We start from the raw sequence: 22,887 nt of genomic DNA, 5'->3' as shown, positions 1-22,887 counted from the left end.
TCTTCTGACATGGGGATCAGTCTTCTAAAAAGTGATCACTACTCTGTGATCCCAATAAAATTAGTAACAAATAATTCGAGATATGGAAATCTATGCAATTAGCATGTTTGGTATATTCAAATTTAATTTTAACAATTTAATTTCAAATTCAATGCATTGAAAATTCAGTGCAAAAGATCAATATTTAAAATATGAAACTGTATTTGAATATTAAAACTTTTCTAAAAGCATTAACACCAACAGAACAAATGCTAATCAATAATTTGCACTTCCCATTAAATGGTGGCTGTGAGATATGGTAAAGAAATCATGTGAATATGGTTCATTAGGAACTTTATTCCTTTGATAATTACAATCTTTTCTACATGATCAAGGTTTCTGAGGGTAGGCCAGTGGATTTTATCAACATCAGAGTTTAATAAGGCATGTGGTAAGGTCCCTCTTGCTAGGCTGATCCAGAAGGTGCAGATGCATGGATCCAAGGTGAATTGATAGCTTGATACTGAATTGCCTGATCCATAGAAGATAGTGGAGGATTAACCATTAGGCTGAAGCCTATGGCCCGGCGGGTAAGGGGGCCCAAACCCGTAGGCTTCAGCATCTACTCAGTTAAAGGTAGGCACCTGCTGCCTGGCCTCAACTTACTGCGTCTGTGAGAGAGAAGTCAGCGGTTAAAAATCTAAGAGTTTGGTGGGAAGATGGAGGATAATGGGAGGGGTAAGGGGGCTGGGTTGAAAAGCAGCTTGTCTCGCCCCCAGAGAGTGCATGGAGGGAGATAAGTAATTATTTGCACTCTGGTGGTTGCTACTGTGATTGACTTGGAGGTCTCTTCATAGAAGTCACAGAGAAGTGTCCTCTCAGTATCACTCAGTGAGCCAGCCCAGCAGCTCCGCGGCCACAAGACTGCCACTAGTTACTTAACTAACGGTCTTGACTCAGGCTCTGGGTGAGTTGCTTTAAAAATTCAACCACACCAGCAGTCCAGCACCCACTAACCAATCCTCCACCTTCCTCAGTTCCTCCCACCACCAAATTATTAGATTTTTAACGTCCAATTCGGTCGGAGAGACATTAAAAATCTAATAGTTCAGTGGTTGGGAAGGTGAAGGATTGTGTGGGTCCTTACAAGCACAACCTGGGCTGGCAGCTGAGGCACCGAACCACCAGTGCCACTTCTGGGTAGTTACATAGGTAGTTTGGTGCCTGCTGCCAGCCCGGGTCATTCGTTGGGACTCAAGGGGTCCCGGACTCCTAAACTCTTCCTTGTTATATTCCAGCATATGCCCCCCTCCCCCAACCCAAGTCACTCAATCAAGGCTCATGTCTTTTGGTTGCAGAAACAGAGTTCACCCAATGAGTAGTGGGGTTCTGGGCTCTGCTGATTGGTCCCAGTGGTACCTGTCAATCAATGCTCATCATGCAAGCAGCATCAGTGTCATTCATGGGAAAAGTTGAGGACAACTGATTCAATTGGATTATTTGACTGACTGTGGAGTAAGTGATCACTTTAATTATTACTCATGTTGTTTAAATTATGAAAGACAGAACAGTTTCTGGAAATGGTATTGTACTCAGAGTTTGCAAATTGCAATGGTCGCTGAATGATTGATAGGTGGGGGTATTTCAAGTCAAATTGTGTGTGGCTTCTTGTATAATTTCCACTGACTACTTCAGGTGTCCCCATGCTTTTGCTGCCCTAATGGTTCTAACAGGGCCTTTCTGTACTGTAATGCACGTTCTATAGTCTAATAGTTCTATCATGCCTATTTGATGTGCTGTAGTAGTGTTATGGTTTAATGATTCTATCATATAGAATAAAAGGTCTGTCATAATTGATTCATATAACTTGACCTCATGATATTTTATTATGCATGTTATGTTCTAGTACCAAGTACAACATTATATATATTTAGTGTGGTTGTACATTTCCTTTAATTGCTCAATCAATGATCATGCCACTGAGTTGCAAAAAGCCTGAGGTCTGTGGTGTCTGCCTCCTGCTACAGAGCTTGGCTCATCAAGCATGCATGCATTTACAAACTACTACCAGCAAAAAGGATACCCCACTACTGACACAACCCTTCCCCTCGTCATGCACCCCTCTGCACCCTGGACTATTCCACCTGGGCTGTTGACAGTGTAAGCAGCATGGATAAGAGAACTATGTTGGAAAGTGCTCCACTGTTGGCTTCTGAACGAGCTGGTGGAGGCAGGATATTTCTCTGCCAGATGTATTTAAATCAATGGTACTCAACCTTTATTTTTCCACTCAGATACCCCCTTAAATAATCCCTTACTAACCACAGACCATTTTTTCTATGCCATAGGATGTCACAGGTGCTCTGAGGTTTGTAAAGGATTATTTAAGGGGTTATCTGAGTGGAAAAAATGTTCACGAGGTCAAAAGATAAAGGCCATTTGACACATTGAGTCTGCTCTCCAAATCCACCCTGAGCTAAACCTTTCTCACATCTAGTTCCATATCCCTTGATGCCTCAACTAATTAGATACCTATCAATCTCCCCTTTAAACTCTCCCAATGATCAGGCCTCCACAGCTGTGTGTGGCAACAAATTCCACAAATGCACGACCCTCTGGCTAAAGGAATTTCTCCTCATCTCTGTTTTAAATGGTACCTTCTAATTCTAAGACTGTGCCCTCTTGTCCTGGATTCACCCATCAAAGGAAACATCTTATTCACATCTACTCTGTCCAATCCTTTCAGCATTCAAAATGCCTCTATGAGATTCCCCTCTCATTCTTCTACACTCCAATGAATACAGTCCAAGAACCAATAAACATTTCTCCCCTTTTACCCCCTCCCTTCCCTCCCTCCTTCCCACCCTCCTCCCTACCCACTAAATGTTCAACATATACAATACAATAAACCCATTAAACAATGTCATCACACAATGAAAATAAACAAGAAAATTGTGTATTCTACTTTTACACACTGGGTCAGTTCATTTCGTCTTCTTCTCATTCTGTCATTTTAGGGGGTGGAGGTCCACGGTAGGCCCTCTCTGTTGTATTCCATGTACGGTTCCCAAATTTGTTTGAATACTGTGACTTTATTTTTTAAATTATAGGTTCTTTTTTCCAATGGAATACATTTATTCATTTCTATGTATCATTGCTGTACTCTCATGCTTGACATTATACATTTTTTTCTACAGCTAAGGCTATCATAATAAATCTTTTTTGTGCTCCATCCAAATCGAGTCCAAGTTCTTTACTTCTTATATTACTTAGAAGAAAGATCTCTGGATTTCTTGGTATTTTGATTTTTGTGATTTTATTTAGTATCTGATTTAGATCTTCCCAAAACTTTTCCACTTTCTCACATGCCCAAATTGCATGTACTGCTGTTCCCATTTCCTTCTTACAGCAAAAACATCTGATAATGTTGGATCCCATTTATTTAATTTTCGGGGCGTGATATATAGCCTGTGTAACCAATTATATTGTATCATGCATAACCTCGTATTTATTATATTTCTCATTGTTCCGGAGCATAACTTTTTCCATATTTCATTTTTTTATTTTTATGTTTCGATCTTTTTCCCACTTTTTGGGTTTATAGCTTATTTCATCGTTTTCTTTCTCTTGCAGCTTGATGTACATGTTTGTTATAAATCTTAATCATCATTGTGTCTGTAATCACATTTCAAAGCTGCTTCCTTCTGATAAACTCAGTCTGCTTCCCAATTTGTCCTTGAAGTAGGTTTTCAGTTGGTGGTATGCAAACATTGTACCGTGAGTTATACCGTATTTGTACTTCATTTGTTCAAATGATAATAAATTATTTCCCAAAAAACAATTTTCTATTCTTTTAATTCCTTTTCTCTCCCATTCCCTAAAGGAAAGACTATCTGTTGTGAAAGGAATTAGTTGATTTTGCGTCAATAATAATTTTGGTAGTTGGTAATTTGTTTTTTTTTCCTTTCTATGTGATCTTCTTCCAAATGTTGAGTAAATGGTGCAGTACTTCTATATTGCACCAGTTTTTCATCCCACTTATAAAGTATATGTTCTGGTACCTTCTCCACTATTTTATCTAGCTCTATCTTGGTCAAATCTGTTTTTTTCCCTTGTTTGATAAAAATCTGATAGATATCTTAATTGTGCTGCTCTATAATAATTTTTAAAGTTTGGTAGCTGCAAACCACCTTGTTTGTACCATTCTGTTAATTTATCTAGCACTATCCTCAGTTTCCCCCCTTTCCATAAGAATTTCCTTATTATTCTCTTTAGTTCATTGAAGAATTTCTATGTTAAGGGAATTGGTAACAATTGAAATAGGTATTGTATCCTTGGGAAGATATTCATTTTAATGCAATTTACCCTTTCTATCAGTGTTAGTGGTAAATCTTTCCAATGTTCTAAGTCATCTTGTAATTTCTTCATTAATGGCAGATAATTTAAATTGTATAGATGGCCTAAATTATTATCTAATCTAATGCCTAGGTATCGGATTGCTTGTGTTTGCCATTTAAATGGTGATTCTTTTCTAAACTCTGTGTAATCCACATTATTCATTGGCATCGCTTCACTTTTATTTGTGTTGATCTTGTACCCCGATATTTCTCCATATTCTTTCAATTTTTTATGTAATTCTTTTATTGATAATTCTGGTTCTGTTAAGTATACTATGGTGTCATCTGCAAACAAACTGATTTTATATTCCTTCTCTTTTATTTTTATCCCTTTTATTTTATTTTCTGTTCTTATCAGTTCTGCCAATGGTTCTATTGCTAAAGTGAACAGGGAGGGAGATAGTGGACATCCCTGCCTAGTTGACCTGCTTAATTTAAATTGGTTCTATATATATCCATTTACTGTCACCTTTGCCATTGGTCCCTTATATAATGCTTTAATCCAATTAATATATTTCTCTGGTAGGTTGAACCTCTGTAATACTTTGAATAAATAATTCCATTCTACCCTGTCACAGGCTTTCTCTGCATCTAAAGCAACAGCCACTGTTGGGTTCTTATTTCCTTGTACTGCATGGATTAAGTTAATGAATTTACAGACATTGTCCGTTGTTTGTCTTTTCTTAATAAATCCAGTTTGATCTAGTTTTACTATTTTTGGTACACAGTCGGCCAATCTGTTTGCTAATAGTTTTGCTATTATCTTATAATCTGAGTTAAGTAGAGATATTGGTCTATACGATGCTGGTGTTAGTGGATCTTTCCCCGTCTTTGGTACTACTGTAATTATTGCTGTTTTACATGAATCTGGCAAGTTTTGTGTTTCTTCTATCTGGTTCATTACTTCCAGGAGAGGAGGAATTAATAACTCTTTAAATGTTTTATTCAATTCTATTGGGAGTCTGTCCTCTCTGGGCGTTTTATTGTTCAGTAGCTTTTTTAATATATCCTGTATTTCCTCGATATCAAATGGTTTTATCAATTTGTTTTGCTCCTCTTCTTGCAATTTAGGTAGTTCAATTTTAACTAGAAACACATCTATTTTGTCTTCTTTCTCAGTTTGGTATAAATGCTCGTAGAATTCCGTGAAGTTTTCATTGATCTCTGTTGGGTTATATGTAATTTGTTTGTCCTTTTTCCTTGATGCCAATACCGTTCTTTTACTTGTTCTGTTTTAAGCTGCCAAGCTAGTATTTTGTGCATTTTTTCTCCTAGCTCATAACTTTATTTTCATTATGTTCTTCTCCACCTTATACGTTTGTAGTGTTTCATATTTTAATTTTTTGTCCGCCAATTCTCTTCTTTTTGTTGTATCTTCCCTTGTTGCTAGTTCTTTTTCTGTACTTACTATTTCCCTTTCCAGCTGTTCTATTTCCCGATTGTAGTCCTTTTTCATCTTAGTCCCATAACTTATTATCTGCCCTCTGATGAAGGCTTTCATTACATCCCATAATATAAATTTGTCTTTTACTGATTCCGTATTTATTTCAAAGTACATTTTAAATTGGCGCTCAATAAATTCTCTAAATTCTTGTCTTTTAAGTAGCATGGAGTTTAATCTCCATCTATATGTTCTCGGTGGGATGTCCTCCAGCTCTATTGCTAATAACAGGGGTGAATGATCAGATAACAATCTAGCTTTATATTCCATTTTCCTAACTCTCCCTTGGATATGGGCTGACAACAGCAACAGGCCAATCCTTGAGTATGTTTTATGTCTACTCGAATAATATGAATATTCCTTCTCCCTTGGGTGTTGTTTCCTCCATATATCCAAAAGTTGCATTTCCTGCATTGATTTAACCATAAATTTGACTACTTTGTCCTTTTTGCTAGTCTTTTGTCCAGTTTTATCCATCTTTGAATCCAAATTAAGGTTAAAGTCCCCTCCTATCAATATATTCCCCTGCGTATCTACAATCTTCAAAAAAATATCTGGCATAAACTTTTGATCCTCTTCATTAGGTGCATATATATTGACCAAATTCCAGAGTTCTGAATATATCTGACACTTTATCATTACATATCTTCCTGCTGGATCTATTATTTCCTCCTCTATTTTGATTGGTACATTTTTATTGATTAATATAGCTACACCTCTGGCTTTTGAATTATATGATGTTGCTGCTACGTGCCCTACCCAGTCTCTCCTTAATTTATTGTGTTCCACTTCAGTTAGATGCGTTTCCTGCATGAATGCTATATCTATTTTTTCTTTTTTCAGTAAATTTAATAGCCTCTTCCTTTTGATTTGGTTAGGTATTCCATTAATATTTATAGTCATATAGTTCAACATGGCCATCTCATACTCTGTTTACATATAATTTCCGCTTCCTCACCACCACCTTTCCCCTTTTCCCCATTTTCATTTCTCAGTTTTCCTTTTTTGAACTCAATGTATGACAACACTTCTGAAACATAAAATACTTCAACTACTCCCACATCTAAAATTCCCTTAACCCCAAGTGTCGCCCCTTGCCGGGCAACCACAACTCCCCTCTCCATTTGGACTGCGAACCCATTCACAAGCGTCAACTGATTTCGCAGTGACTGTTATTCTCCCCCACCCAACCCCCTCCAGAAAAGACTTTTATCTTCACATTAAAACAAAACTCCCCCTTTTCTTTTCTTTTTAACCCCCTCCCCTTTTTTCCCCCCTTATTTCCATTTTCTTGCCTCCTTTAGTTCTTACTTATACATTATTTTTACATCTTTATATGTAGTTTGTCGTCATTATTGTTACATCTCTTCATCTCTCTTTCTGTCTTGGAGGTGTTCTGCAAATTCTCGTGCTTTCTCCAGATCTGTTTTGCTCCCCCGGGATAATTATTTTATTTTAAGCTCCGCTGGATATCTTATCATAAATTTATAGCCTTTTTTCCATAGGATCGATTTTGCTGTGTTAAAGTCCTTCCTCTTCTTTAGGAGTTCAAAACTTATGTCTGGGTAGAAAATTTTTTTTTGGACCTTTGTATTCCAGTGGTTTCTTGTCTTCTCTAATTTTTTTTCATTGCCTTCTCCAATATATTTTCTCTTGTCGTATATCTCAGAAATTTTACTAAAACTGATCTTGGTTTTTGTTGTGACTGTGGTTTCGGGGCTAATGTTCTGTGTGCCCTTTCTATTTCCATTCCTTCCTGCATTTCTGGCATTCCCAGGACTTTTGGGATCCATTCTTTTATAAATTCTTTCATATCTTTGCCTTCTTCATCTTCCTTTAGGCCCACTATCTTTATATTGTTTTGCCTACTATAGTTTTCCATTATATCCATCTTCTGAGCTAACAACTCTTGTATTTCTTTAACTTTTTTGTCACTTTCTTCCAATTTTTTTGTCATTCACTTCCATATTTTCTAATCCTTTCCCTACATCTGTTATGACCAGCTCTATTCTACTCACTTTTTTTCTGTACTTTTCATTTCACTAAATTCTAGTGTCAACCATTCTTTTAATGCTTTCATTTGTTCTTGAAATTTTTAAAATCTATGTACTGTCCATTTATTTTACCTTCTATTCCTCTGTGCAGAGCTTGGTGTTCTTCTTCTTCTATGTCTGCTCTTGGGTTTGTATCTTATACTTCTCTTCCTTGTATCCGTGTCTCTTCTGACTTTCTTGTTGAGCTGCTTGCCTCAGTTTGTTGGGTATTTTTTTTTCATGGCTTCTTGATGATGGTTCTCTTTTTCTGGGCTGGTTATCTGTTGGGCCTCCAGCTTCTGTTTTTCTTTCTCATCCCTCCCCTTTCCGTTGTTTTCCTTTTCTTCCAGCTGTGAGCCCTGCTTTCGGGTATCTCTCAGCTGTTCAGGCTGCGTAGGTTCACTCACAGCTGGTCCCCCCTCCTGTCGGTGTTCTCCTTTTCCTTGTGTGCGCATTGTGCACCTTTGTTTGGCTCAGTGAGCCATGTTTTGCAGTCCCGCGGTCGGGAGGTCGCAACCCTACGGGGTCTCCACTAACGTTGGGGAGCGGGCTCCTCTGTCCACGGTGGTTCCCTGCTTTTTTGTGCAGGTAAGGCCTTCTCCTTTCTCTTCCGACACCTTTCCTTCTTGTTTTCCCTGTTGTTTTTGGTTTTTCTTTCTTGGGTGCCATTTCCTTTCTTTTCTCCACACATAGAAACATAGAAGATAGGAGCAGGAGTAGGTCATTCAACCCTTCGAGTCTGCTCCGCCATTCAACGAGATCATGGCTGATCTTAAAGTTCAGTACCCCGTCCCTGCCTTCTCTCCGTAACCTTTAATACCCTTATACTGAAGAAATATATCTAATTCCCTCTTAAATATATTTAATGAACCTGCCTCTACTGCCCTCTGTGGCAATGAATTCCACAGATTCACCACCCTCTCGGAAAAGAAATTCCTCCTCATCTCGGTCCTAAATGGTTTGCCTATTGTTATCCTCAAATCATGGCCCCGTCATTGGAAACATCCCATCTGCATCCATTCTGTCCAGTCCTGCTAGAATTTTATATGTGTCTATGAGATCCCCTCTCAATCTTCTAAACTCCAGTGAGTACAATCCCAATTTGCGCAATCTTTCCTCATAAGTCATTCCTGCCATTCCAGGTATCAGCCTGATGAATCGCCTCTGCACTCCCTCCATTGCAAGAACATCCTTCCTTAGATAAGGTGACCAAAACTGCACACAATACTGCAGGTGTGGTCTCACCAAGGCCCTGTACAACTGCAGTAAGGTATCCTTGTTCCTATACTCAAACCCTCTTGATATGAAGGCCAACATACCATTTGCCTTTTTAACCGCCTGCTGTACCTGCATGCTCGCCTTCAGAGACTGGTGTACAAGTACCCCTAGGTCTCTCTGCACTTCCCCATCTCTTAATCTATTGCCATTCAAATAGCAATCTGCCCTCCGGTTTGTATTACCAAAGTGGATAACCTCACATTTATCCACATTGTAGTGTATTTGCCATGTATCTGCCCAGTCCCTCAATTTATCCAAATCACACTGGAGCTTCCTGACCCCCTCTTCCGTGCACACCCCTCCTAGCTTAGTGTCATCTGCAAATTTGGAGATATTACATCCAATCCCCTCATCCAGATCATTAATGTAAATTGTGAACAGCTGGGGACCCAGTACAGATCCCTGTGGCACCCCACTGGTCACCGTCTACCACTCAGAAAATGAGCCATTTATCCCAACTCTCTGTCTTCGACCTGCCAGCCAGTTCTCAATCCACATCAATACTTTGCCCCCAATCCCATGAGCCTTGATTTTGTAAGCCAGTCATTTATGCAGGACCTTATCGAAGGCCTTTTGGAAGTCCAGGTACACCACATCCACTGGCTCTCCCCCATCTATTTTACCTGTCACCATCTCAAAGAATTCCAATAGATTTGTCAAGCACGATTTACCTTTTGTAAATCCATGTTGACTCCGTCCAATCCCTTCTCTGCTAGTCATATGCTCCGCTATTACATCCTTAATAATGGATTCCATCATTTTGCCCACCGGCCTATAATTCCCCGCTTTTTCTCTACCCCCCTTTTTAAATAGTGGGGTAACATTAGCTACCCTCCAATCCATGGGTACTGATCCTGAGTCTATCAAGTTCTGGAAAATAATTCTTAAAGCATCTGCTATCTGAATGGCCACTTCCTTAAGTACCCTAGGATGTAGATTATCAGGCCCTTGGAATTTATCTGCCTTCAATCCCATCAATTTCCCCAAGATCATGTCCTTAGAGATACAGATTTCTTTCAGTTCCTCCCTTGCATTAGTCTCTATGTTTTCCAACATCCTTGGGAGGTTATTTGTATCCTCTTGTAAAAACAGAACTAAAGTAAGAATTTAATTGCTCTGCCATTTCCTTCCCCATTATATATTCCCCTGATTCTGACTGCAAAGGACCTACTCTGGATTTCACCAATCTTTTCCTCTTGACATATTTATAAAAGCTTTTGCAGTTGGTTTTTATATTTGCTGCAAGCTTACTTTCGTAATTTATTTTTGCTCTCTTGATTAATCCCTTTGTCCTCCTTTGGTGCATCTTGAACTGCTCCCAGTCTTCGGTTGTGGTACTTTTTTTGGCCAATTGATATGCTCTCTCTTTGGACCTAATGCTGTCTCTAATTTCCCTTGTTATCCACGGTTGAGTCACCTTTTTTGGTTTATTTTTATGTCAAACCAGTATAAACGATTTTTGCAATTTCTCCATTAGATCTGTGAATGCTTTCCATTGTCTATCCACAGTCAACTCCCCCATAAACACCACCCAATCAATCTTACTCAACTCCCATCTCATACCATCATAATTCCCTTTATTTAAATTCAGGACCTTAGTCTCGGTTTTAATTTCATCACTCTCCATGTCGAGTGAGAATTCGATCATATTGTGATCGCTCCTATCCAAAGGGCCTCGTACAACAAGATTGTTGATTAGCCCCTTATCATTGCATAATACCCAATCTAAAATGGCCTGCTCCTGAGTTGGTTCCTCGACATATTGGTCTAGATAACCGTCCCGTAAACATTCAAGGAATTCCTCCTCCTCGGTATTTTTACTAATTTGGCTAGTCCAATCTATATGCAAATTAAAGTCTCCCATGATGACAGCTGTTCCCTTATTGCACGCTTTTCTAATTTCTCTTTTAATGTCTTCCCTCACCTCTACACTACTATTTGGAGGCCTATATACCACCCCTTGCTATTCCTCAATTCTACCCATATAGATTCCGCATCTTCCAAGTTGATATCCTGTCAATCGTGTCAGTCCATTCTCTCACTATCAATACTACCCCACCCTCTTTTCTTTCTTGCCGATCCCTCCTAAATATCGTATAACCCCGGGATGTTAAGTTCCCAGGCTTGCTCACCCTGCAGCCATGTTTCTGTAATTCCAATCAAATCATATTTGTTTATCTCAATTTCCCCAGCTAATTCATCTACCTTGTTCTGAATGCTTCTTGCATTAAGATATAAAGCCTTCAGATTTGCTTTTTTCACCCTCCTTGCTCTTTCTGATTTTTTACTTTTGCTGCCTAACCTAACTTTTCCTGTTTTATCTTTTCTGTCCTTTGCCCTATCATACAGGTTCCCACCCCCCTACCAAATTAGTTTAAACCGCACCCGACGGCTGTACCAACCCTAGCTGCCAATATATTGACCCCTTTTGGGTTTAGGTGTAACCCATCCTTCTTGTAGAGATTATGCCTTCCCCAAAAGAGATCCCAATGATCCAAGAAGCCAAAACCCTGTCCTTTATACCAGCCCCTCTGCCACACATTCATTTTTCTTAACCTTCCACTTTTGTCCTCAGTTGCACTTGGCACAGGTAGCAAACCAGAGATCACCACCCTGGCTGTCCTATTTCTTAGTTTCTGTCCTAGCTCTCTGTAATCCTTTTTCAGTACTTCCTCCTTTTTATCTATGTCATTGGTACCCACATGTACCAAGACATCGCCTTCCCCTTTTAGAATACCCTGGACCCGATTTGAGATATCCCGCACCCTTGCACCAGGGAGGCAGCACACCATGCGGGCATACCTACCTGGCTCACAGAATCTCCTGTCTGTATTTCTGACAATGGAGTCCCCAATGACCACCTCATTCCTCTTTACCTTTTGGTCCACCATACCAGGCTCAGTGCCAGCGACCTGGTCACCGCTGCCAGCTTCTATCAGGTCATCTCCCTCAACAGCATCCAACAAAATATACCTGTTACAGAGAGGGATATTCACAGGTGTGCTCTCCATTTTCCTGGTATTTTTCTTCCCTCCCCTGACAGTTACCCACTTACCTGACACATCTGGTCTTGGGGTAACTATGTTCCTGAAAGTTGAATCTATCAACTCCTCACTCTCCCTTACCAGCTGTAGGTCCTCAAGTTGCAGCTCCAGTTCCCCAACTCGGTCCTTAAGGAACTGCATCTCGGTGCACCTGATGCAGATGTGGCTATTTGGGAGGGTGGGACTCACCCATGGTTCCCACATCTGACATTCAGTACAAAGCACTAACCCCATAGGCATGACTGAGCTAAAATAATGCCACTTACCTTTCTCCTTGCCTCCTTTTGCCTAAGCCTGTTGAGCCAAAGGCTGGAAGTCCCACTCCTTCAGTGCCCCACTCACTCAGTGCGCCACTTCCTCGCTTTATCTTTATCTTTTATTTGTTGTGTTTTGTGTATCTGGGGTTTTGCTTTTCCTTCACTTTTTTTTCTTTTCTGGAGTGGGCTGGTATTCTCCTACTGGCCACTACTCCATCACGTGACTCCTGTCACTGGTGAGGCAGACTGAACCCCAGTTTAACATTTAGCTGAAATGCAATACCCTTCACATACTCACTGTATTACAAAATACCAGATCAAACAATGTGTTCAGTTCTGATTGAATTCAGCCTTATTGAAACTCTCTGCCTATTGCCAGAAATCTCAGCTAGTTTATGAAATTCCAAGATTTCAGGAACCTAAGTTGACCAATTGATTTCCTGTATCCACCACCTCCCAGGATCCAATGTTTTGGATGAACATGCATCCAGTTGGGTTCAACAAACTAAAAGAACCAAGAATCTGCTACCAAGACAAGTTCCCTGATGTTCAGCAGTGCTAGTACTGAGCAAAGGCTGGCACCGGTTTTCAATACTTCTGGGCCTTCTTAGCTTCGTCTTTATTTGTTTTCTTTTTGATCTATTCCTCAAATTGTGAAACTTGAACAATGACACTTTATTACTGTAAAACAAATGTAAAACATTGCAGATGGTGTAAATCTGGAGTTAAAATTCTCAATGAAAGAAGTGGCAATAAAAGAAATGTTTCTTTCTGTAAGGAGTTTGTACATTCTCCCTGTGCCCGTGTAGGTTTTCACCAGGGATTTCAGTTTCCAGCCAGGTACTGGGGATTGAAGGTCGATTGGGTGGCACGACTTGTGGGCTGAAAGGGCCTGTAACTGTGCTGAATGTCTAAATTAAAAAAAAATTAACCTCTCCAACTTGACCTGCTGAATATTTACCCTCGCTGGAGCTCTTTATAAAAGCAGCACTCTCGTAACTTTTGCCAAAATGGATTTTAACTAGGTCTTTAATCTTTTGCACTATAGAAATAATATTAAAATCCAGAAATAAACACTGCAACAGGTAATAGTGCTGTTGATGAGAAATGTGGTTGAGCTGATGCACATTAATCAGGAGCCACCAACTTCTGCAATTGAATTATTGAAATTGGTTTGTCTCCTTCCTCTTGACAGCAGTGACATTGTTGCAGAGGCTATAAAATGTAAAAGTAAATTGGAAAAAGTAATTGAATAGGCATGCAATGGAGACCAAAGAAAGGACAGGAAATTAGACCTGAGAGTTCTGATTGAATAAGGTGACCTGTACTAAATGGTGTGTGTTGCAAATTCAATTAATTCTACAGAACTGAGAGACAAAATAAATCAGTGGAATTAACCTAAAGAATCAGTTTCTCTTACATTTGAGAAACCCAATGCGTATTAGGTGATAATTTTGCCAAGTATCTGCACTTGATCCACAGGGGTAAGGGGTAATAAAGAGCTTCCTGTTGGACACCTCTAATTCTTACAATACACAGACAGAATGAGGGCCAATATAAACTAGAGGGAAAACCATCTTCAAATTGGAATAAACTCCAGGTGGACTGTTCTCATTGGTACCCATTATTCTGCTCGAGTCCCTTTCTCACCTCATTTCTATAAGTCAGCTTTCCCCTGATCTGGCTTAACCTATCACCATATGATCTTTTGTGACATACCTTACTCATTCCCCCAACTTGGTTTTTAAAACTGTTAACTCTCCCCTCCCATTTTGGAGGAAGAGACCCTGATCTAAATGGTTAACCTGTTTCTTTACAAGAAGATCATGGAGAGGTTAATTGAGTGAGCAAGTTGGCACCAGATGGGGGCATAATGTGGGAAAATGTGAATTATCCACTTTGGAAGAATGAAAAATCTATTTAAATGGCTTGAGACTTCAAATCATCACAGTCTACAGGTCCCAGTGCATGAAACACAAAGGTTCAGCATGCAGGTTGAGCAGAGCTATTCTGGTCTTCATTGCAAGGTGTGTAAAAGGAATGTTTTGATATAACTTTACATGGTACTGTACCGTGCATCTTGGCACCTCACAGTTCGGCGGGCAGCAACCTCCTTTGAAGAAGACCGCAGAGTCCACCTCACTGACAAAAGACAAAGGAGGAAAAACCCAACACCCAACCCCAACCCACCAATTTTCCCCTGCATCCGTGCCTGCCTGTCCCACATCGGACTTGTCAGCCACAAACGAGCCTGCAGCTGACGTGGACTTTACCCCTCCATAAATCTTCGTCCACAAAGCCAAGACAAAGAAAAAAAGACTGTTACAAGTACTACATATAGTTCTGATCTTCATATTTATTGTTATACTTGCATCAGTGAGCAGCTTTACTTTTGCTGATTTCTTGGATGAAGAGGCTGATCTTTGAGAGGTTTAGCAGATTGAGCCTATTTTCATTGCAGTTTAAAATAATTGTAACAGGGTACAAGGCTAAAGGATTCTTTCCCTTGCAAGGGTATCTCGAATGATGGTACGTTGCCATACAGAATAGAGTTTGGGAGGAATTTCTTCTGTCAGAGGATGATGAATCATTTTTTTTCCTCCCCCCCCCCCCCCATTCTCAACAATTAACATCACTGAATATAGATACTGTGAAGATTGACAGTCATTTGAATTACAAGGGAGTTGATGGATTGGGGGAAAGAGCAGGAAGGTGGAGTTGAGACCAAGATTGGATCAGACTCAAGTGGCCAACTGACCTACTGTTTATGTTCTTCTGTTGAAAAGGTTAACTAAGTTGATCAATGGCTCTCTGATGTGGGAGAGCAAAAGAATAAATTGGGAATTATATATCATTATAGAATCTTCTCCAATTATTTTATTGTCTAATCTGAATGTTAACATCATTGATTGCAGCATCAACAACTACGGTTCTGCACCCAAGATGTCTATAGGTGTGACCCCAAAGAAGGGGTGCTTAAAGAGATGACCAAAAGCATTGCTAAGGGATGACCTTAAAAAAAAATCCAGGAAAGTGGAGAATATTTAATCATATTCACAATTTGTGCCTTAGCATGCCAGTTGAATCACCTGCAAGAGGATACCCAGCCTTTGAACTGCTGTTGCCAGATGGCTGGATATTTTGAGGTTCTGGTCAATGGTGGCTCTTAGGCTATTACTACTGGGTGTTCATATCACTTGGGGCATGAACATTATTTGCTACTTAAGACTAAATTTTGATAAACATTCCTGGAAAAAGCAGCTAAAGATGGATGAGTGCAAGACCGAACGCCGGCAATAATGTCCAGGGGCTGGTATGGTCGACTTCCATTTACCATCATGAGGTAAGACTTCAATCACAAAATATTATCCTGTTCACATTGATTGACTTCAGTTTTACCAGGTCTCCATGCTTCCCCACTGGATCAAATACTACTTTATGTCAAGGGGAATCACCCTCACGTTAGAACAAGAGTAGTGACATAATCTATAACCAACTCCCACAGTGGGCTGCAGGAGGAAGGTTTTAGACATGGTAGTAATGTCAACCACATTTATCACTTGCTGAAAATTGAAAGCTTTTTGGCTGGGGGAGGGGAGGGTGAAGAGAACATAGATGAATAATTTTCTAGATTGTCAGTTGGATGCCTGGATTGTACCTACTGTAACAGAAGCACAAGTTTCACTTCTACAGCTGAAGGGGTGTTGGTCCCATGCAAGAATTTTGAAAACTGTTCGCATTCATTTGAAATGAAAAGTTGGTCTTGCACATATTATTCTTCTGCCTTTATGTCCAAAAATTCTGACCCAGGATTATCTGACCTTCAACTACCCATTTAACCATAAAACAATTACAGCATGGAAACAGGCCATTTTGGCCCTTCTAGTCCACACCTAACTAAGTACTCTACTCTAGTCCTACCAACCTGCACCCTGTCCATCACCCTCCTTTCCCTTCCCATCCATATACCTATTCAATTTTTCCTTAAATAACAAAATTGACCCTGCCGCCACTACTTCTCCCGGAAGCACATTCCACACAGCCACCACTCTCTTGAGTAATAAGTTCCCCATTACTTCTAAACTTTTGCCCCATAACTCTCAACTCATAATCTCTAGTTTCAATATCTCCTACTCTCAATGGAAAAAGCCTACTATCCACATCAACTTTATCTATCCCTCTCGTAATCTTAAATACCTCTATCAAGTCCCCTCTCAACCTTCTACACTCCAAAGAATAAGGACCTAATTTTCTCAATCTTTCTTTGTAATCTGGATGCTGAAACCCAGGTAACATTTTTTGTAAATCTTCTCTGCACTCTACCTTGCTGGTATTCTTCCTATAATTCGGTGACCAGAACAGCACACAGTACTCTAAGTTTGGCCTTATCAATGCCTGTATAGTCTTAACATCACTTCCCAACTCCTATATTCTATGCATTGATTTATAAAGGCCAGCATACTAAAAGCCTTCTTCACAACCCTATCCACATAAGATTCTACCTTCAGGGAACGATGTACTGTTATTCCTAGATCTTACTCCATTCTTCAATACCTTTAGTACGTATGTCCTGTTGTGATTATTCCTTCCAAAATGAAGCACTTCACACTTATCAGCATTATACTTCATCCGCCATCTTTCAGCCCACTCTTCTTAGCCGTCCAAATCCCTCTGCAATCTTTGAAAACCTTGTTCATTATCCACAATTCCACCTATTTTAGAATCATCTGCATATTTATTAATCCAATTTACTACCCCATCATCCAGATCATTAATGTATATGACAAATAACCCAATACAGATCCCTGAGGAACACCGCTTGTCCACTTACGACTCTCTGGCATCTCTTTTCCAGCCTCTGTTGAATCCATTTGACTATCTCAAAATTAACACCTAACGACTGAACCTTCCTAACCAACCTTCCACGTGGAACCTTATCGAAGGCTTTACTGAAGTCCATATAGACAACATCCACTGCTCTACCTTCATCAACATTCCTAGTCACCTCTTCAAAAAATTCAACAAGATTGGTCAAACATGACCTTCCACCCACAAATCCGTGTTGAGTGTTCCTGATCAGACCCTGTCTCTCCAGCTGCTTATATATACTAAGAACGCTTTCCATTAATTTATCAACCACAGACGTCAAACTTACAGTCTGATAACTGCTAGGCTTACTCCTCAAACTCTTTTTAAACAATGGAATCACTTATGCAATACGCCAATCCTCCAGTACTATACCCATCTTTAATGACATTTGAAAAATCACTGTTAAGGATAATTTTTGCGACAAAAATTCTGCACAATTATTAAACCAAATATTCTCAGCAACTTCCATATTCAGATAGACTGCGTAGATTAAATAACTTCCCAATCAGCAATATGTTGCTTTGCATAATAATACAAAAGATAAAGAGGCAACCAGCTGGAACTAATGTGGCATGGCAGATAATGACACTCAGTGTATTTTCAATTGATGGCACTGGATTGAGATTTGTTTCACCAGATTTTATATTCCAATGATTATAGCTTTGCAATTAGAATGTACATTGCTGTGCAAAACATTTAAAATAACAATGTAGCCTAAAATGAATGGTTACTTTGAACTGGACCAAATAGATGGGGAGGGTGAGGAGCCTGAGGTTGTGGTGCATGTTGGTACCAATGATGTTGGAAGGAAGGATGAAGTGGTCCTGCAGAATGAGTACAGGGAGTTGGGTAGGGATCTTAAAAAGAGGACCACTAGGGGGCAAAATTTCTGGATTTCTTCCTGTGCCATGGGACAGTGAGGGCAGAAATAGAATTAGGTGGAGGTTAAACGTGTGGCTAAAGGGGTGGAGTAAGAGACAGGGTTTCAAGTTCTTGGACCACTGGGACCTTTTTTGGGAAAGATGGGACCTATACCATAATGATGGGTTACATCTTAATCCCAGAGGGACCAGTCTCCTGGTGGAGGCATTTGCTAGGGCTGTCGGGGTTTAAACTAGTATGGTTGGGGACAGGGTTTCAAGTTAGGCAGGGCAGCAGGGTGAGGGTTAGTAGGCTAAGGAAAGAAACAAGTTTGAATAATTTGAGGGAGGAAAAGCAGGAAGTAGTAAAAAGATGTTGTAGTGAAAATTGTGAGAATGGAAGAGAGGAGGATATGCAGAAGGTAGGATGTAGGAGATCCCTGAGATGTATTTATTTTAATGCGAGGAGCATTGTAAGGAAGCTGGATGAGCTAAAGGTGTGGATTGACATGTGGCATTATGATGTTGTGGCCATTAGCGAGACATGGTTGAAGGAAGTTTGTGACTGGCAGTTGAATGTTGCAGGATTTCACTGCTTTAGATGTGACAGAGTTGGTGGATTAAGAGGGGGAGGTGTGGCATTACTTGTCAGGGAGGATATTATAGCAATGCTGAGGCAAGGTAGACTGGAGGGCTCATCAAGGGAGGCAGTGTGGGTAGAGCTGAAAAATAAGAAGGGTGAGGTTACTATTATGGGGGTGTATTATAGGCCTCCAAATGGGGAAAGGGAACTAGAAGAGCAAATGTGCAAGGAAATAGGTGAGATGTGCAGGAGAAATAGGGTGGTGTTGGTTGGGGATTTTAATTTTTCCAAACATAGATTGGATGGCTGGATGGCTTAGTATTTATGCATTGTGTTCAGGATTACTTTTTGCAGCAATATTTTGAGGCGCCAACTAGAGGGGGAGCGGTGTTAGATCTGTTGTTTGGGAATGCAATGGGGCAGGTGACGGAGGTAAGCGTTGGAGAGAACTTCGGATCCAGTGACCATGGGTCCATTAGCTTTAGCTTAATGATGGAAGGGATAGGTCGGGTCCGAGGTTGGGTTGAAGGTCTTCGAGTGGGGGAAGGTCCCAGAGTTGGAGAAATGAGAAGGGATTTGCAGAGAGTTGTGTGGGCTGATCTTTTTGCCGGAAAGGATGTAGAGGAAATTTGGGGGGCATTTAGGGGTGAAATTTTGAGAGTACAGGGTCTTTATGTTCCAGTCAGGCCGAAGGGGAAGACTAAAGGTTCGAGGGAGCCGTGGTTTTCTGGTGAAATTAAGAAGTTGGTTCGGGACAAGAGGGAGGCCTATACCAAATATAAAAAAAAACAAGGGATTGAGGAGATGTATGGTCATTACTTAGATTGCAGGAAGAACCTTAAGAGGGAAATTAGAAAGGCAAAAAGGTATAAGGAGTCCATAGCTAATATGGCGAAGGTGAATCCTAAGGGTTTTTACAGATATGTGAACAGTAAAAGGAGGGTTAAGGATAGAATAGGTCCACTGGATGATGGGACCGGTGAACTATGTCAGGAACTGTATGAGATGGGAGAAATATTGAACAATTTTTTTCTCATCCGTATTCACAAGGGAAAGTGACATTAGACTATACGAGATAAGAGAGGCAAAGGGCTTAGTTATGGAAAGGATAGGGATTAGTAAGGTGAAAGTTTTGGAGCTTCTAGGGTCAATTAAGGTGGATAAGTCTCCTGCTCCTGATGAGATTTTCCCCAGGACTTTAAGGGAGGTCAGGGAACAAATAGCAGGGGCACTGACAGTGATTTTTCAAAGATCACTGGAGGAGGGGTGGTACCATGGGATTGGAGGGTTGCAAATGTTGTTTCATTGTTCAAAAAGAAGGCAGTAGGTGTAGGCCAAGTAATTATCGGCTAGTAAGTTTGACTTCAGTGGTGGGGAAGGTTATGAAGGGTGTTCTTCGAGGTAGTATACACACATATCTGGATAGGCAGGGATTGATTAGAGGCACCCAACATGGGTTTGTAAAAGGAAAGTCATGTTTGACGAACCTTGTTGAGTTTTTTGTGGAAGTGACAAAAAAGGTGGATGAAGGTAGAGCAGTGGATGTGATCTATTTGGATTTTAGAAAGGCTTTTGATAAGGTTCCACATGTAAGGTTATGCTAGGAATAGGAATAATGCTAGGAATTAGTAGAGAGATTGTGACATGGGTTCAGAGGTGGCTGGGAGATGGACAGCAGAGAGTCATGGTGGACAACTGTATGTCAGGTTGGAAGTCTGTGACAAGCGGGGTGCCTCAGGGATCAGTGCTGGGTCCCTTGTTGTTTATCATTTATATTAATGATTTAGAGGAGGGTGTGGTTAACTGGGTAAGAAAATATGCGGATGATAAGAAAATAGGGGGAGTGGTGGATAGTGAGGTAGATTTTCTTGGATCACAGAAGGATTTGGTTTATTTGGAAGAGTGGGCTGAAAGATGGCAGATGGAATTCAATGTAGACAAGTGTGAGGTGTTGCAATTCAGTAAAAATAACCAGAATAGGACATATACAGTTAAGGGGAGGGCATTGAGGCACACAGAGGAGCAAAGGGACCTGGGGGTTATGGTACAGAGTTCACTGAAGGTGGATTCCCATGTAGACAGGGTGGTTAAGAAGGCATATGGTATGCTGACCTTCATAAATCATAGTATAGAGTATAGGGGCTGAGAAGTGATGCTGCAGCTGTTTAAGGCATTGGTGAGGCCAGGTTTGGAGTACTGCACTCAGTTCTGGTCTCCAAATTATGGAAAGGATATAGATAAGGTAGAGAGGGTGCAGAGGTTTACAAGGATGCTGCCTGGCTTACAGCATCTGGATTACAGGGAGAGGTAAAGGAGAATGGGACTTTATTCATTGGATCGGAGACGAATGAGAGGGGACTTGATAGAGGTATTTAAAATTATGAAAGGAATAGATAGACTAGAAATAAACAGACTGTTTCCCCTGAGGGCAGGGGAGGTTGGAACAAGAGGGCATAAGTTAAGGGTAAGGGGGCAAAACTTGAGGAGAAATATTAAGAGGTGGCTTTTTCACTCAGCGAATGGTGGCAGAATGGAATGAACTTCCGAATGAGATAGTTGCGTCAGAGTCCCTTCCGTCATTTAAGAGAAAGTTGGATGTGTACTTGGCAGTGAGCGGGAGGATTGAGCTAGTGGAGTTGTTCTAGTGAACCGGTGCGGACTCGAAAGGCCGACATGGCCTGTTTCTGCTCCGTAAATGGTTATATTATTGCTTTCCAAATTTCATGTACCATCATATGTGTCATGATATAAAACAGATTACCAATAACATTTTGTTACAGTCATCTGATTACTTTTTCCCCACAATTCCAGTTTATTTTTGATATAACTATTGATCAACACCTTAACGGCAATGGTGGAACCCAAAGCATATATTATCAGCATGAATCATAGTTAATAATGTACAAATCACACAAAATGTCATACCACAAAATTTCAGTCACATCACACATTATGAAGATACAAATTTTAACAAGGACCATTACCCAATGGTTGGAATGGTGGTGTATTGAGCACAGTCTCTTCACATACTCTGCAATTCACCATGTCATGATATTACTGTATACATTCATATGACTGGGTTTGGAGACAAGTCAACATAGCAAATATACGAATCTTGTATTTAAAGCTAGTTATTAGCATAATTATGGATCTAGATATACTAAGATTGTACAATAGACTTTTAGAGTTAATGGGTTAATATACTCAGATCTTGAGTATACAATAAATACCCTTCACAATAATGCAACTTTTTCAGTGGCACCAAGGTGTCACATTTATAAATTCTGTCCATTATCAGTGCTTATAGGCTTTTGAAATAAAACACCACAAATGCTGAGATCCTCTGCCAGTCAAGAGTCATCAAATTGCTTTAATTCTTCAAAATTATTTCATATGCCTGGAAAACATGTTGGGTTACCCCTGAGGCTCTGCATTTCAGCGATAACTGCAACAAAGACAAACCCAATAACAATAGTTTAAGACAAATGTCTTGTATTGTATTAAAATATTTTAAAATAAAAATTTAAGACCGCAGGATGTCCCAAATTCATTATGCTGCATTACATTAAGAAATGTGAAGACATCTATTTCAATATACATAATTTTAAAAATACGGCCAAATATCACCATATTTATTATAACTATGCATATAAAGGTTGAAAATCTTTAGCTTTTTTAAAATTCCAGCTGTGTGAGAAAACACAAATGACACTTTGTGAACTTAATGATCAAATTAGCAGAGCGATGCACAGGAAATACCGAGCTGGCCATATCCTGCTCATTCATACAAGCAGAAAACCAGCAAGTAATGAAACTGCCTTCTCAAACACAAGGCTCTATTGAAAAGCAACGAAGGCAAAAAACCACTCTATTTCATTAAAATGTATGAATAATCCAATTTGCAATCAGTTAAGGTCACAGACACAGGTTTACTGAAGCAATACATGTAGTGAATGGTTGGAGGATATTTATGAAAGGCACTGCATCAAATCCTTTTAGGGATAAAGCAAATGACCAATTTACACTTCATAGAAATCCATTGGAGAAAGCAGCAAATGCCTGACATGTGCCTCCAGATTTTACATATTAAATGTAAGAGTGGTTTTTAAATTAGCAGTAGCAAAGAAATTAACCAAAAAGAATGAA

The 22,887-nt window shown here is 40.0% G+C and overlaps 1 protein-coding gene across 6 annotated transcripts in view; it reads right to left on the bottom strand.

The window, feature by feature from the left end:
* Positions 1-21,529: 21,529 nt before the first annotated feature.
* ap1b1 (adaptor related protein complex 1 subunit beta 1) overlaps positions 21,530-22,887 on the bottom strand; it is an 85,140-nt gene continuing 83,782 nt past the window's right edge. For all 6 annotated transcript variants that reach the window (XM_069932883.1, XM_069932886.1, XM_069932884.1 and 3 more), the window contains one exon: positions 21,530-22,186. In XM_069932883.1, coding sequence (XP_069788984.1) covers positions 22,112-22,186 — 75 coding nt within the window. In that variant the 3' untranslated portion in view covers positions 21,530-22,111. The remainder of the gene's footprint in view (positions 22,187-22,887) is intronic.

The sequence above is a fragment of the Narcine bancroftii genome, chromosome 4 (assembly GCF_036971445.1).
Source record: "Narcine bancroftii isolate sNarBan1 chromosome 4, sNarBan1.hap1, whole genome shotgun sequence".
NCBI classification, from domain to species: domain Eukaryota; kingdom Metazoa; phylum Chordata; class Chondrichthyes; order Torpediniformes; family Narcinidae; genus Narcine; species Narcine bancroftii.
Note: the sequence above shows the minus strand (reverse complement) of the source record. Positions and strands in the feature narration are given on the sequence as shown.